The sequence below is a fragment of the Ovis canadensis genome, chromosome 12, assembly GCF_042477335.2.
Source record: "Ovis canadensis isolate MfBH-ARS-UI-01 breed Bighorn chromosome 12, ARS-UI_OviCan_v2, whole genome shotgun sequence".
Classification (NCBI taxonomy): Eukaryota; Metazoa; Chordata; class Mammalia; order Artiodactyla; family Bovidae; genus Ovis; species Ovis canadensis.
In genome coordinates this window covers 57611983-57626550 of record NC_091256.1, presented here as the reverse complement: position 1 = coordinate 57626550, position 14568 = coordinate 57611983, and the positions used below count along the sequence as shown (strand labels likewise).

The following is a 14568-nucleotide window of genomic DNA, read 5'->3' as shown; positions in this document are numbered from 1 at the left end:
GGGCACATGGAGAGCATCCTGACCACAAAGCAGGGGGTTTTGTGTCGCTAGCACAGGCACTGGGTGAGCACTGCCCACTCCTGCCCACAGAGGGAGGGTCCTGCAAAGAAAGAAGAAAGCGAGCTGGAGCACTTCCTTCTAGACAGCGCCCCCTGCTGGCTTCCTCTCAGCACAGGAGCGACTCATCCACTCTCTCCTTCCCTCCTTCCCTCCTTCCTTCATCAGGGACTGAGTCCCTGTCCATCATGAGCCAACAGAAGCTGCAGGGGCAGGGGACGTGCCCACTCCCCTCAGACATCAGCAGTCCAGCGCGTCTCCTCAGCCTCCCTCTGCAGACACCCAGGCTGGTCACCAGGCAGTTGGCAGCATCACCCTGATTGTGACAACCAAGTGTGTCCCCTTGAGAACCACCTCTGGTGGGAGGAGCCAAGATCCCAGGATCCCTGCCACTCGGCAGAGGTGAGTTCCAGTCTGAAAGCCCAAGAGGCCCCCTGTCCCCTGCCTCTCGTCCCCACTCAATGTGATGCCATTCTGTTCACAGGCTTCCTCCCTGGCCGAAGCCTCTGATGTGCAGAAAGGGGGCCTAGATGACGGGAATCTGTAAAGCAGGCCCCTACTCTGTTTTGAGACACCAGAAAATTGTCATGAAAAAACCAGCACTGCTGAAAACACTATCGACTAAGTGTGAATTTCAAGAGAAGCCGGGAGTGCAGCCAGCCATTTCCTCCCTTGGGTCCTGAGCGGGGAGGCTCAACTCCCATCTCAGGCCAGGAGAGCAGGACTGGGTCACTGTGGTGGGGATGGGCATGGGGGAGGCAGGTGGGGGAGATGGGAGGGGCCTTCTCTGGGATGGTGGGCTGCTAGCCCATGTGGGAAGTCAGGACCAGAGGACTCCTTTCTGTGCCACAGCCTGAGACCAGCATCCAAGGTCTCTGATGCTGGAGCTGCCCCGAACACAGAGCTCAGGCCACAGATCAGAACATGGGGCACAAGCCAGCTGACCACTCCCCCGCCCCAGGTTCTGCCTCAGCTGCACCATTCACTATGCGGCGGCTGGGCCTGCTGTGGTCATCGGAATGTTCTAGATGGGTAACTGAGCGCCTGGCCTGTGTGGGGGAGAAGCCTGGAGCCCCATGAAGATCTCTGAGCATAGTACTCTGCAGGCAGCCATGGCTGAGGATGGGGTGTTAGAGGAGGGGCAAGGACCCAGGCAGCTCCCTCCCTCAGAGCCAGCAGGGCCTCTGTGGATGGGACACTGGGTGGGCTGGGATGAAGAGTGGGGCAGCAAGGGCACCAAGGGGGCTGCCTGCCTCATGAGCATCTCGGTTATAAAAAGCAGCGACTGAACGGGAGCCACACTCCCCTGTAGCGCCCAGTGGGGGTAGGAAAAAGGGTTTCCATGGTTACCACTCTGAGGAAGAGAATATTCAGATCAAACCCGAGTCAAAGGTTCACCCAGTGAGCACCAGCCTGAAGCCTGGCTTGCAGGGGCCCCCAGGGAGCAGAGCAAGGGCCAGGCCAGCGTGCTCCAAGGAGCAGTGAGGGGCCAGGGGGCGGGGGTGGGGCACTGGGTACACATTAGCAGGGCTGGAAGGCGGCTGGTGCCCTCCCAGCCCGCTGCCACCCCTCTGCCCAGCCCAGTTGGCTGCCAGCCCCTACCCCAGGAAGGCAGAGGGAGGGGGGCCGCACACCCGGCTCACTGCCTAACTAGGCCCGTGCCCCGTTTCCCATCTGCAGAGCGAGGACGCAGCTGTCACTGCCCACAGGTGGAGGTGGGAATGCAGGGAGCTCATCACAGACAGTGTCAGGATAAGCCAGGAGCCATGGCTGCTGCGCCTGCCCCAAGGCCACCATCACTGCAAGTGGGCGTTACCTGTGAGGATGTTCTCGGACATCACATGCACCTGCACCTCGACCGAGTGCTTGGAGGTGTAGGTGATCTCCGCGCTGACATGCGCCACCTCACCAATGCACATGGGCGACAGGAAGTCCGTGCGCTCCACCCGTGCCAGTGCAGCCACGCAGCGCTCCTGCAAAGACCAGAGGCGGGTAAGTCATCCCAAGGCCCCACCCTGGACATGGTCCCCTAAAACAACCCTTGGTTTTTCCCCACGGTTACAGTAAAGCAAGTCATGGGACTTCCCTGGCAGTCCAGGGGTCAGGACTCTGCGCTTCCACTGCAGAGGCATGGGTTCAATCCCCTGGTCAGGGAACTAAGACCTTACATGCTGGGTGGTATGACCAAAGAAACAAAAGTTTTTTTTAAATAAAGAATAAACTAGAGCAAGTTACTGTCAGCATGCACTCCTAAATGCAAAACCAGGAAATGAAGCACTGCCTGGGGGGCAACAGGGCAAAGCTGTTGATGCAGGTGATCCTGGGTGGTGGGGTTCCAAGCAACTTCTCTTTTCTGACTTCTGCAAAGGATACTTATTACTCGCAAAATGGAAAGTGAAAAAAGGCACACATACTCATTATGGAAAACTTGGGAAGTTCAGAAAAGTAGAGCAGGGAAAATTCACCCCTCCCATCGAGAGACAACCATGCCTTCTACTTTGGGATCTTTCTTTCCAGGCTTTTTGTCCCAAGAATACGGGTTTTACTGGTTCACTTGTCTGCCTGGCTCCTCATTTTGCGGTTTGAGGCATATAGTTGACACTCATAGTCATGCTTAATTGTCACTTATACTCACCTTTAGTTGTCATATATAATCTCACCTAGCTGTGTATATGCTAAATATCCACTTTCACAATCTGCTTTTTTCACTCAACAGGAAGAAAAATAACCTGCCTATGTTATGACAAGCTCTTAGCAATCACATCCCTTCTTAAAAAATGTTCTTTACCCTTTAGATACATAACCCATTTTCATAACTCAAAACTCAAAAGGAACAAGAAGGCTTACGTCCCCAGCCACGAGGGGAACCCTTGGGAGCTCATGCTTCATGAAAATGAGGGACTCACTTCCTCCTTCCTTTTCTTAACACTTTCTATGGCTGCCATTTCGCAATACTCAACTGCAAGGATATTTTTTAATGGCAAAACAGAGTATTCTTCTGTTAGATTTGGGTCAACCTCAATTGCTTCTTATTATGAATAACCCTGTGAGGAGCTTTCTTTTATCTAAATCATTTTTGGTCCTGTGGATGGTTTACTGGGTGGAAGCAAACAAATACCTTACCAAGTATTCCCACAGTGCTTCTCAATAGGGCAGAGTGCTCGCCAGGCTCCAGCACCTCTCCACACCAGCACTGAAAATCAGGTGTTTTTTCATTTTTTGGCCTCACCATGCAGTGTACAGTTTGTGGGATCTTAGTTCCTCAAGGCCCTTGGCGATAAAAACAAGGAGTCTTAGGACTTCCCTGGTGATCTTGTGGCTAAGACTCTGAGCTCCCAACACAGAGGGCCTGAGTTTGATCCCTGGTCAGGCAACTAGATTTCACATGTTGCAACTAAGAATTCACATACCACAGCTAAAGATGCTGCAGAACTAAGACCTTGTGCAGTCAAATATACATGTACACACATATGTATATACAAAAGAAAGCATGTTGCAGAGTTTTAACCACTGGATGCCAGAGGACTCCTGAAAACCAAGTTTTTGTAGGTTCAGTTTTTATTGAGGTAGTATTGGTTTATAGGGTTTCCCAGGTGGTAAAGTAGTAAAGAACCCACCTGCCAATGCAGGAGAAGCAAAAGACATGGGTTCAATCCCTGGGTCAGGAAGATCCCCTGGAGGACGTGGCAGTGAACTCCAGCACTCTGGCCTGCAGAATCCCATGGACAGAGGCACCTGACAGGCTGCAGTCCACAGGGTCACGAAGAGTCGGACATGACAGCGTGCACACACGCACTGATTTATAACATTGCATGAGTTTCACGTGTACAACGTTCTGTTTCTACTTCTGCACACCCTACAGCGAGCTCACCACCAAGAATACAGCTTCCATCCATCACTGAGCAATGATCCCTTCACCCACCTTGCTCCCGGCCCCCCTCTACTTTGCCCCTTCCTCTCTCTGTGAAAGTGGCTCAGTCGTGTCTGACTCTTTGCGACCCTATGGACTGTAGCCTACCAGGCTCTCTAGCAACCAGTTTTGTGTCCTCTGTATCTATATGCTTGTGTTTGGTTTGTTCATGTGTTTTTTGTTTCTTCTTTACATCTCACCTCTGGGTGAATCACAAGGTATCTGTCTTTCTCCATCTGACTTATTTCACTTATCTAACACCCTCCTGGTCAATCCATGTTGTTGCAAATGGCAAGATTCCATCTTTCTTTATGTATAACACTTCACAGTGTGCATATATATACACCACAACTTCTTTTTTTTTCTTGGTTGGGCTGTGCAGCTTGCAGGATCTTAGTTGCCCGACTAGGGATCAAACCCGGGCCCTCGGCAGTGAAACTGCAGTCTTAACCAGCGGACTACCACAGAATTCCCACAATTTCTTTACCTATTCATCCATCAGTGGACACTTAGGTTGTCTTACATCTCAGCTACTGCAAATAAGGCTGCCATGAACAAGGGGGTGCAAATACCACTTCCAATTAGTGTTTTTATTTTGTTTGGATAAATACTTCAAAGTGGAATAATCGGATCATATGCGCGTGCATGCCAAGTCACTTCAGTCGTGTCTGACTCTTTGAGAACCTGTGGACTGTAGCCCACCAAGCTCCTCTGTCCATGGGATTCTCCGGGCAAGGATGTTGGAGTAGCCATTCCCTTCTCCAGAGGATCTTCCTGACCCAGGGATCAAACCCACATCTCTTACATCTCCTGCACTGACAGACGCATTCTTTACCACTAGCACCATTGGGAAGCCCATCAGCTTTAACCTCTATGCTCTTTGCCACAGGGGCTGCACCAGTTTACATTCCTGCCAACAGTATGCAAGGGCCCCTTTATCTCCACATCTTCACCAAGACTTCCTATCTGTTGTCTTTTTGATGACAGCCATTCAGGCAGGCGTGAGCCGGCATCTCATGGTTCTGATCTGCATTTCCCTGACAATTACTGATGGTGAGCATGCATCTCTTCACACGCCTGCTGGCCATCTGCACATCTTCACTGGAAAAATGTCTATTCAGTTCCTCTGCCCATTTTTTAAATGGGTTGTTTATTTTTTGCTGTTGAGTTGTAATAGTTCTTCATATATCATGGAATCAGCTTCCTTTTCAATCCACATTAACCAAATGACACTAAAGATAGTCCTATGTTTGAACTTTACTGCCAATCACAACACCCAGCACTTTTACGACTTTCTATCAGAACCAAGAAACCAGCCGGCTCTTTGAGGACACTGGGCGTGCTAGCACAGGTACCCCTGGGCTGGTTGGGCACCTCCCGAGGGTCTGTGCATCCCGTGCCAGCTCCGGGCTTCACTTTGGCAGCTGGTCCTCACAGCACCCTCCTGCGGGGACTAGAGTCGTCAGGCTTGCAGGTGATAGTTCAAGCCCTGGTGTGTCTGCACCCTTCCCACTGGCCACCTGCCACCACCTACAGCAGCAAAGTACAGCTCTCCCACCTGTGTGAGAACTCATCTGACACCTGGCGAACAGGCCAATTCCCCAGCCCACCCCAAACCCACAGAACAAGTCTCTCGGGAGGGATGCCGGGGACCTCCATGTCTACCCCTTCCCAGGAGAGCCTCAGACAGGCAGGAGTCTGCTCCTATAAAGGTCCTGGAGTTAGGCCCCAGAGCGGCGATGCAGCAGGGGCTGTGCAGGCAAGCACAGCATGTGGGTTCACCCTCTGATTCAAGGGGGGCCTGTCCCTTCCACCCCTACCCCACCCCCCCTTACCCGCCCACAGTCACATCACCCCTGAGGCTGAAACAACCTGAGGGAATTGCCGGGCTTCCAGCCCTCAGTACATTTGTGGGGCTACAGCACCACTTGCTGGCACAAAGTGGGAAAGGCAAGTGCTGAGAGAGCCAGGCAAGAATGAGGGCACAGCCTGAGGGCCCCTTCTGGAATTCTCCAAGCTCTGCCTGCAAGAGGCTGCTATGAAGACCTACAAAATCTTCTAGAACTAACACCAAAAAGAGATGTCCTTTTCATTATAGGGGACTGGAATGTAAAAGTATGAAGACAAGAGATACCCAAAGTAACAGGCAAGTTTGGCCTTGGAGTACAAAATGAAGCAGGGCAAAGGCTAACAGAGTTTTGCCAAGAGAACACACTGGTCGGAGCAAACACCCTCTTCCAACAACACAAGAGACGACTCTACACTTGGACATCAACAGATGGTCAATACCAAAATCAGACCAATTATATTCTTTGTAGCTGAAGATAGAGACACTGTATACAGTCATCAAAAAAAAAAAAAAAGACTGGGAGCTGACTGTGGCTCAGATCATGACCTTCTTATTGCAAAATTCTACTTAACTGAAGAAAGTAGGGAAACCCACTAGACCATTCAGGATTGATCTAAATCAAATCCCTTACAATTATACAGTGGAAGTGACAAATAGATTCAAGGGATTAGATCTAATAGAGTACCTGAAGAACTATGGACAGAGGTTCATAAGAGGTTGTACAGGAGGTGGTGACCAAAACCATCCCCAAGAAAAAGAAATGCAAAAAGGCAGAATCGTTGTCTGAAGAGGCCTTACAAATAGCTGAGAAAAGAAGAGAAGCAAAAGACAAATGAAAAGGGAGAGATATATCCATGTGAATGCAGAGTTCCAAAGAATAGCAAGGAGAAATAAAAGAAGCCTTCTTTTGTGAACAATGCAAAGAAAGGGAGGAAAACAATAGAATGGGAAAGACCAGAGGTCTCCTCAAGAAAATTAGAGATACCAAGGGAAGATTTCACACAAGGATGGGCACAATAAAAGACAGAAACAGTGAGGACCTAACAGAAGCAGAAGAGATTAAGAAAAGGTGGCAAGAATACAAAGAACAGTACAAAAAAGGTCTTACTGACCCAGATAACCATGATGGTATGGTCACTTACCTAGAGCCAGATATCTTGGAGTATGAAGTCAAAACAGGCCTTATGAAACATTACTACAAACAAAGTTAGGGGAGATGATCAAATTCAAGCTGAGCTATTTCAAATCCTAAAAGATGATGCTGTGAAAGTGCTACACTCAATATGCCAACAGATTTGGAAAACTCAGCAGTGGCCACAGAACTGGAGAAGGTCAATATTCATCCCAATTCCAAAGAAGGACAATGCCTTAAAATATTCAGACTAATGCACAATTGCATTCATTTTATATGCTAGCAAGATAATGCTCAAAATCCTTCAAGCTAGGCTTCAACAGTACGTGAACTGCGAACTTCCAGGTGTATAAGCTGGATTTAGAAAAGGCAGAGGAACCAGAGATCAAATTGCCAACATCCACTGGATCACAGAAAAGCAACAGAGTTCCAGAAAAACATCTACTTCTTCTTCACTGACTATGCTAAAGCCTCTGACTGTATAGATCACAACAAACTTGGGAAAATTATTAAAGAGATGAGAATACCAGACCACCTCCTGAGAAACCCTGTATGCAGGTCAAGAAGTAACAGTTAAAACAGGACATGGAACAACAGACTGGTTCCAAATTGGGAAAGGAGTACATCAAGGCAGGTATTGTCACCCTGCGTATTTAACTTACATGCAGAGTACATCATGCAAAATGCCACACTGGATGAAGTACAGGCTGGAATCGAGACTGCCGGGAGAAATATCAATAACCTCAGATATGCAGATGACACCACCTCAATGACAGAAAGCCAAAGAGGATCTAAAGAGCCTCTTGATAAAGGTGAAAAAGGAGAGTAAAAAAGCTGACTTAAAACTCAACATTCGAAAGATGAAGATCATGGCATCCGGTCCCATCACTTCATGGCAAACAGATGGGGAAAAAGTGGAAATAATGACAGACTTTATTTTCTTGGGCTCCAAAAACACTGTGGACAGTAATTGCAGCCATGAAATTAAAAGTCGCTTGCTCCTTGGAGGAAAAGCTATGACAAACCTAGACAGCATATTAAAAAGCAGAGACATCACTTTGCTGACAAAGGTCCATCTAGTCAAAGTTATGGTTTTTCCAGTAGTCACATGTGAGTTGGACCATAAAGAAGGCTGTGCACCGAGGAACTGATGCTTTCGAACTGTGGTGCTGGAGAAGACTCTTGAGAATCCCTTGGACAGCAAGGAGATCAAACCAGTCAATTCTAAAGGAAATCAATCCTGAATATTCACCTGAAGGACTGATGTTGAAGCTGAAGCTCTAATACTCTGGCCACTTGATGCGAACAGCCAAGTCATTGGAAAAGACCCTGATGCTGGAAAAGACTGATGGCAGGAAAAGGGGCGACAGAGGATGTGCTGGTTGGATGGCATTATCAACTCAATGGACACGAGTTTGAGCAAGCTTCGGGAGATGGTGAAGGACGGGGAAGCTTGGTGTGGTGTGGTCCATGGGGTCGCAAAGAGTCGGACACAACAGAGTGACTGAACAACACACAGCCTCCCGAGCCCCTAGTGCCTTACTCCCAGTCCTGGGGCTTTTCCTTTTCTGCGTCCAGCCTCTCCTGCCAGCCCTGGCTTGGACCCTCAAAGTCTCTCTCAGGGGCTCGGCCCCTACCTCAGCCCCAGACCTTCAGGCCCAGGCCTGTCTTCCTCACAGCCACCAGAGGGCGCTCTCTGAATGTGACGGGTTAGCCCAGCTTCAAGGGCACTGAATTGATCTAAACTCTCAGCAGGCAGGAGAGCCCCTCCCTCACAGCAGGGTCCTACGCAACCCACCCCACTCCTCCCCATACTGAGGCCCCCAGGCCCACGTCCACCCCCCACACTTACCCCAGCCTGGTTCATTCTGCACGTACGTACCCTTACAGCGGTGCACACCCATGCACACATGCACACAGCCCATACGAGTGTGGAACTGGAGGACAGGGGCACGGTAGGTGGCTGGCCGAGGCCCACAGGATCCCGAGGGCAGGCTTCAGAGAATGTCAGGACCCCACAGGGCTGGGGGCCGGGCAGGACCTGGCAGGCTGCACGCCCAGCAGCTGCCCTGAAGCCCTGAGTCTCCAAGTCTGCCTCTGTCTGGGCAGCGGGCAGAGAGCAGCACCATGGCAGGAGGTGGTGCAGGCCTGCAGGCCCCGCAGCGCAGGAGCCACCAAGGGAAGAGCCCAGACTTGCCAGTGGACCCAGGGTGGGTCAAGCAGGGGACAGATCCGGGTGCAGGCAATGTGACACCCAGAATTAACTGCCGCCCACACAGGCTCTGAGAGGCTGGGGCCTCTCAGACTCAGGGAGCCACAACTCTCCCCACACGCAGGGAGAGGGGCTGAAAAGGTGTCTCTCAGCTTAGTTTCTGGGGGTCCCCAGCCTCCCTTCAATGAGCCCCAAACCAAGTGCCAATCCAAGAGGTCCCTGGTCCAAGGCCAGGGGTTCCAGAAGCCCCAAGGCTCAGGGAAGAGGGAGGGGCACGCTCCAGGCCCAGGCTCCACTCAGACTCCTGCCCTGACCCCACAGAGTACGACACGGGCGGAGGGGACTGCCTGGATCTCGCAGAGCCCTGGCCGGGCTGGCGGAGGGTCCCCAGACGCCTACCCCGTTCTGGCTGTTGCAGTGCCGGGTGCTGATGATGGCTCCTGCTTCCTCGATCATCTTCAGGACGGTCCCTCCGTGCACATTGCCGGCCACGTTGGCGTCATCCGGCCGCATGATCCTGGGGGGAGAAGAGAGAGGATGAGCCTCTGGCAGGATGTTACTCATGAACAGCAGTGACCCCAGGGAGAAGGCCCTCCAAAGGCCTGATGGCTCCCAGAGAAGGAAAAGGACCCCTGCTCACTGTGGGGTGCTGATCTGACGGCCAGACAAGGGGCTGCAGCGTCGTGTTTCCACCGGGGGGGAGGGCAGGGGGGACCTTCCTGCCCTAGGGTCCAGGCACCCAGCCTGCCAGAGGGAGAAGGCCCCTGCCCTGGCAAGAAGGGATGGCGAGGACCTTCTGCAAAGGCCATGACGGTGACATTGAGGCAGCCCGGCCGTGGGGTGCTCAGCACGCCTGCCCCTCCTGGCTCCCAGGACCCGCAGTGACCCACAGAGCTGAATGAGCAAGGACACAGCTATGACCCTTGGAGAAAGCACACATTCCCAGGACCACCGTCTCTGTCAGGAGTCCCAGAGGAGCTGGCCTCCTGTGGCCACGGATATTCTGAGAACTGCAAACAAATCACAGCATCCAGACCTTCGACAGCAAGACAAAACATGATTGCTGCCTGCCCCCAGGGCTCCAAGAGAGCGCCCGAGGGGTGGGCTCCCTGGAGTTGAGAGCTAGGAACTCCCCAAGGTCAGGAGGGACTGAAATCATCCCATTTCCCCCAGAGGAAAAGCCATGTCTTTGCAGAGGTCAGCAGCAGGGAAGCCCTGTGAAATCCCTGGAGTCCCAGAAAGCCAGCCTGGTGCTCCTACCTTGGACAACCCCATGGAGCTTGGCCCTCTCCCAGATACTAATCTGTCTGGCTGATGAACTCTGTCTCCCTAGCCTCAGGCCTGGAGGCGGGTACCAGGCACTGAGTGAGTGTGCAGTTTCCAGGTGCCCGGCATCACCTGGGCCCACCCACCCTGCTCCAGTCTGCTGGCCAGCGTGGCCCTAGAGGCTGGACCCCCAACTCTGGGCCATGGAGCTCCAGTGCCCTCCCGGTCTGGCTCCTTCCAGACTTGGAGGCTAAGCCAGGCAGCCTCAGAGATGGTTTCCGTCTCCCAGTCTTACTGGCTGGGTGACCTGAGCAAGCTGCCAAAACCCAGCCACCTCTACATTCTCATCAGTACAAGAGGAACAACAGCATCACTGCACTTGACTATGGGAAAGACTGAACCACGAGATGGCACAGATAAGGAGCCTGGCACACAGTCAGCAACATGAACACTCACCAGCACTGCTTCCTCCTTCCCTAAGCGCCAGCCAGAAGCCGCAGGAGGGCTGGAGCCTCCAGCATTCAGTCACTGATGCCATTTTCTGGGGAGATCAAAGGCTGTCTGGACCTGTTGCCCACCCCCAAAGTCACCCCTTCAGCCTAGGGGACACTCAGGACCCCTACTTCTCACCTGCATCACTGGCTCAAGGGCAGCAGCCACGGTCGCCCGGAGAGTGGCCCGGGGAACCCCCAGAGCACAGGAAAGGAGCCTCATTTGGCTTCTCAAATGCTTATTTTAAAAGATTTTTGAATCAACTCAAAATAGATTAAAACCTTGAACAGAAGACCCAAAGCCAGAAAACTCCTAGGAGAAGATGTAGGCTGTAGCAATGATTTTTTCGATTTGACATCAAAAACAAAGGTTAAAGAAGGAAAAAAATACATAAGTGAGACTACATCAAACTAAAAGACTCCTGCACAGCAAAGGAAGTCATCAGTCAAATGAAAAGATAACCTGTGGGATGTGAGAAAGTATCTGCAAATCATGTATCCAATAAAGCATTAATATCCAAAATACACAAAGAACTCATAAAATTCAAAAGCAAAACAATCCATTTAAAAAATGGGCAGAGGACTGGAATGGACATTTTCTCAAAAGAGACATACTGATGGTCAACAGGCCCGTGAAAAGACACTCAACATCGTTAACCATCTGCTGCCAAGTCACTCAGCTGTGTCCAGCTCTGTGCGACCCCATGGACTATAGCCCACTAGGCTCCTCTGACCAAGAGGAGAATACTGGAGAGGGCCTCCATATCCTTCTCCAGGGGATCCTGTCGACCCACAGATCAAACCCGTGTCTCTTATGTCCCCTGCATTCGCAGCCAGGTTCTTTACCACTAGTGCCACTTGGGAAGTCCCATTAACCATCAGGGGAACACAAACCAAAACCACAGTCAGATACCACCTCACATCTGTCAGAATGACTGTTATCAAAAAGAAAAGAAATGTGTGTTGGCAAGGATGTGGAGAAAAGAGAACCCTTGGGCACTGCTGATGGGAATGTAAATTGGTACAGCCCCTGTGGAAAACAGCATGGAGATGCCTCAAAAAATTCAGACTCCAACTACCATATGAACTAGCAATCCCACTTCTGGGTACTCATCAAAAGGAAACGAAATCACTATCTCAAAGAGATATCTACGGGACTTCCCTGGCAGTCCCGTGGTTAAGAATCTGCCTTTCAATGCATACCTGGGCTCAATCCCTGGTTGGGGAACTTAGACCCCACATGCCAAAGGGCAACTAAGCCCATGCGCCATAACTAGAGAGCCCTAGCACCAGAACAAGATGCCTGAGCACCGCAACAAAGGAACCAAGGCAGCCGGAAATGCATTATAAAGATGGTGTCTTCACCCCCACGCTCACCGTGGCATTATTTACAGTAGTCAAAACATGAAACAACCGACCTGCCCACTCACGGACGGATGAAGCAGATGAAGCAGATGTGGCATGTGTGATTACAGAGCCTCTTGACGAAGGTGAAAGAAGAGCGAAAAAGCTGGCTTAAAACTCAACATTCAAAAAACTGAAATCATGGCATCCAGTCCCATCATTTCATGGCAAATAGATGGGGGGAAATGGAGACAACACAGACTTTATTTTCTTGGGTTCTAAGATCACTGTAGATGGCGAAATTAAAACACGCTCGGTCCTTGGAAGAAAAGTTATGACAAACCTAGACAGCTTATTAAAAAGCAGAGACATTACTTTGCCAACAAATGTCTGTCTAGTCAAAGCTATGGTTTTTCTAGTAGTCATGTATGGATGTGAGAGCTGAACTATAAAGAAAGCTGAGCGCCAAAGAATTGATGCTTCTGAACTGTGGTGTTGGAAAAGACTCTTGAGAGTCCCTTGGACTGCAAGGAGATCCAACCAGTCCATCCTAAAGGAAATCAGTCCTGAATATTCATTGGAAGGACTGATGCTGAAGCTGAAGTTCCAATACTTTGGTCACCTGATGCAAAGAATTGACTCATTTGAAAAGACCCTGGTGCTGGGAAATATTGAAGGCGGGAGAAGGGAACGACAGAAGATGAGATGGTTGGATGGCATCACTAACTCCATGGACATGAGTGTGAGCAAACTCTGGGAGCTGGTGATGGACAGGGAGGCCTGGTGTGCTGCAGTCCATGGGGTCACAAAGAGTCGGACACAACTGAGCGACTGAACTGAACTGAAGGGTATGTTTTTCCTTAAACTGTGTACTAATGATTATATAACATCAATGTGTCTTGCTCGAGGACTTGTTTCTTCTTAACAGGAACCCATTCCTTCTGGCTAACCTTGTTAAGATGTATGTTGCGTGAGTGGGTCTTGTAAGACCTTTACAACCTTGAGGCATTCTTCGGATCTACTGTTAGTAACCAATTGATAAAGTATATAAAGTCTTGCTAAGACTAGTGGGGGGAGCACTCTTCTGCCCCCTTCTGGTGTCTGTGTCAGAAGATTTCTCTATCCCTTTTTACTTTAATAATACTTTTGCCACATGAAGCTCTTGAGTGACGGAAGCCGCGTCTATGGTCCCAAAGCGAAATTTTCTCCTTCAAAGATCATGAATCCGACACCATTCACCATAAGCTACCACTAGAAAAGGCAAAACTATGGAGACAATTTTAAAAAGTCCATGTTTGGACTTGCCAGTGGTTAAATTCATGCGCCAACGCAGGGGTGTGTGCTTAGTCACTCAGTAGTGTCCAACTCTTTGCGACCCCATGGGCTATAGCCCACCAGGCTTCTCTGTCCATGAGGATTCTCCAGGCAAAAGTGGGTTGCCATGCCCACCTCCAGGGGATCTTCCCAACTCAGGGACTGAACCCAGGTCTCCCACATTGCAGGCGGATTCTTTACCATCTGAGCCACTGGGGAAGCCCAAGAATACTGGAGTGCATAGCCATTCCCTTCTCCCTGGGATCCTCCTGACCCAGGAGTCAAACTGGGGTGTCCTGCATTACAGGTGGATTCTTTACCAGCTGAGCTACCAGGAAAGCCCCCAGTGCAGGGGAGGTGAGTTCGATCCCTGGCCTGGGAAGATTCCACATGCCATCAGGGCAAGTAAGCCCCTGTGCCACAACTACTGAAGCCTGAGAGCCCTAGAGCCTGTGCTCCACGACAAGAGAAGTCAGCGCAGTGAGAAGCCCGTGCACCGCAACTAGAGGAAGCCTCCCACAGATCTCCAAAGGACTGAAGACCCAGTGCAGCCAAAAAGAAAAAAGAAAAGGTCAGTGTTGGGATTTCCCTGGTGGTCCAGTGGCTAAGACTCCTGAGTTCCCAATGCAGGGGGCCTGAGTTCTATCCCACATGCCACAACTAAAAGATTCCACATGTTGTAACTAAGGCCTGGCAAATAAATAAATACTTAAAAAAAAAAAAAAACAAGGTCAGTGTTTGCCAGAGGTTGGGGTGGGGGTGGGATAAGAAGACAGAGCAGAGGATTTTTAGGGCAGTGAAAATACTCTGCATGATTCTGGAATGGTGGACATATCACTACCCATTTGTCCACAGCATGTACAACTACTAGAGTGAACCGCAACGTAAACTGCAGACTGCGGTACGACACAGAGTCGTCACTGTGGGTTCATCGGCTGCGACAGATGCACCTCTCTGCTGGGCTACTGATAAAGGCCGAGGCTGTGCATGCGG

At 50.6% G+C, this 14568-nt stretch overlaps 1 protein-coding gene across 3 annotated transcripts in view; it reads right to left on the bottom strand.

Annotated features, from left to right (window-relative positions):
• The window catches only part of ACOT7 (acyl-CoA thioesterase 7), a 103168-nt gene that overhangs the window by 47637 nt on the left and 40963 nt on the right, over positions 1-14568 (bottom strand). For all 3 annotated transcript variants that reach the window (XM_069544815.1, XM_069544816.1, XM_069544817.1), the window contains exons 2-3: positions 9560-9677; positions 1874-2030 (exon numbers count right to left, since the gene is read on the bottom strand). In XM_069544815.1, the coding sequence (XP_069400916.1) occupies positions 1874-2030; positions 9560-9677 (275 nt within the window). The remainder of the gene's footprint in view (positions 1-1873; positions 2031-9559; positions 9678-14568) is intronic.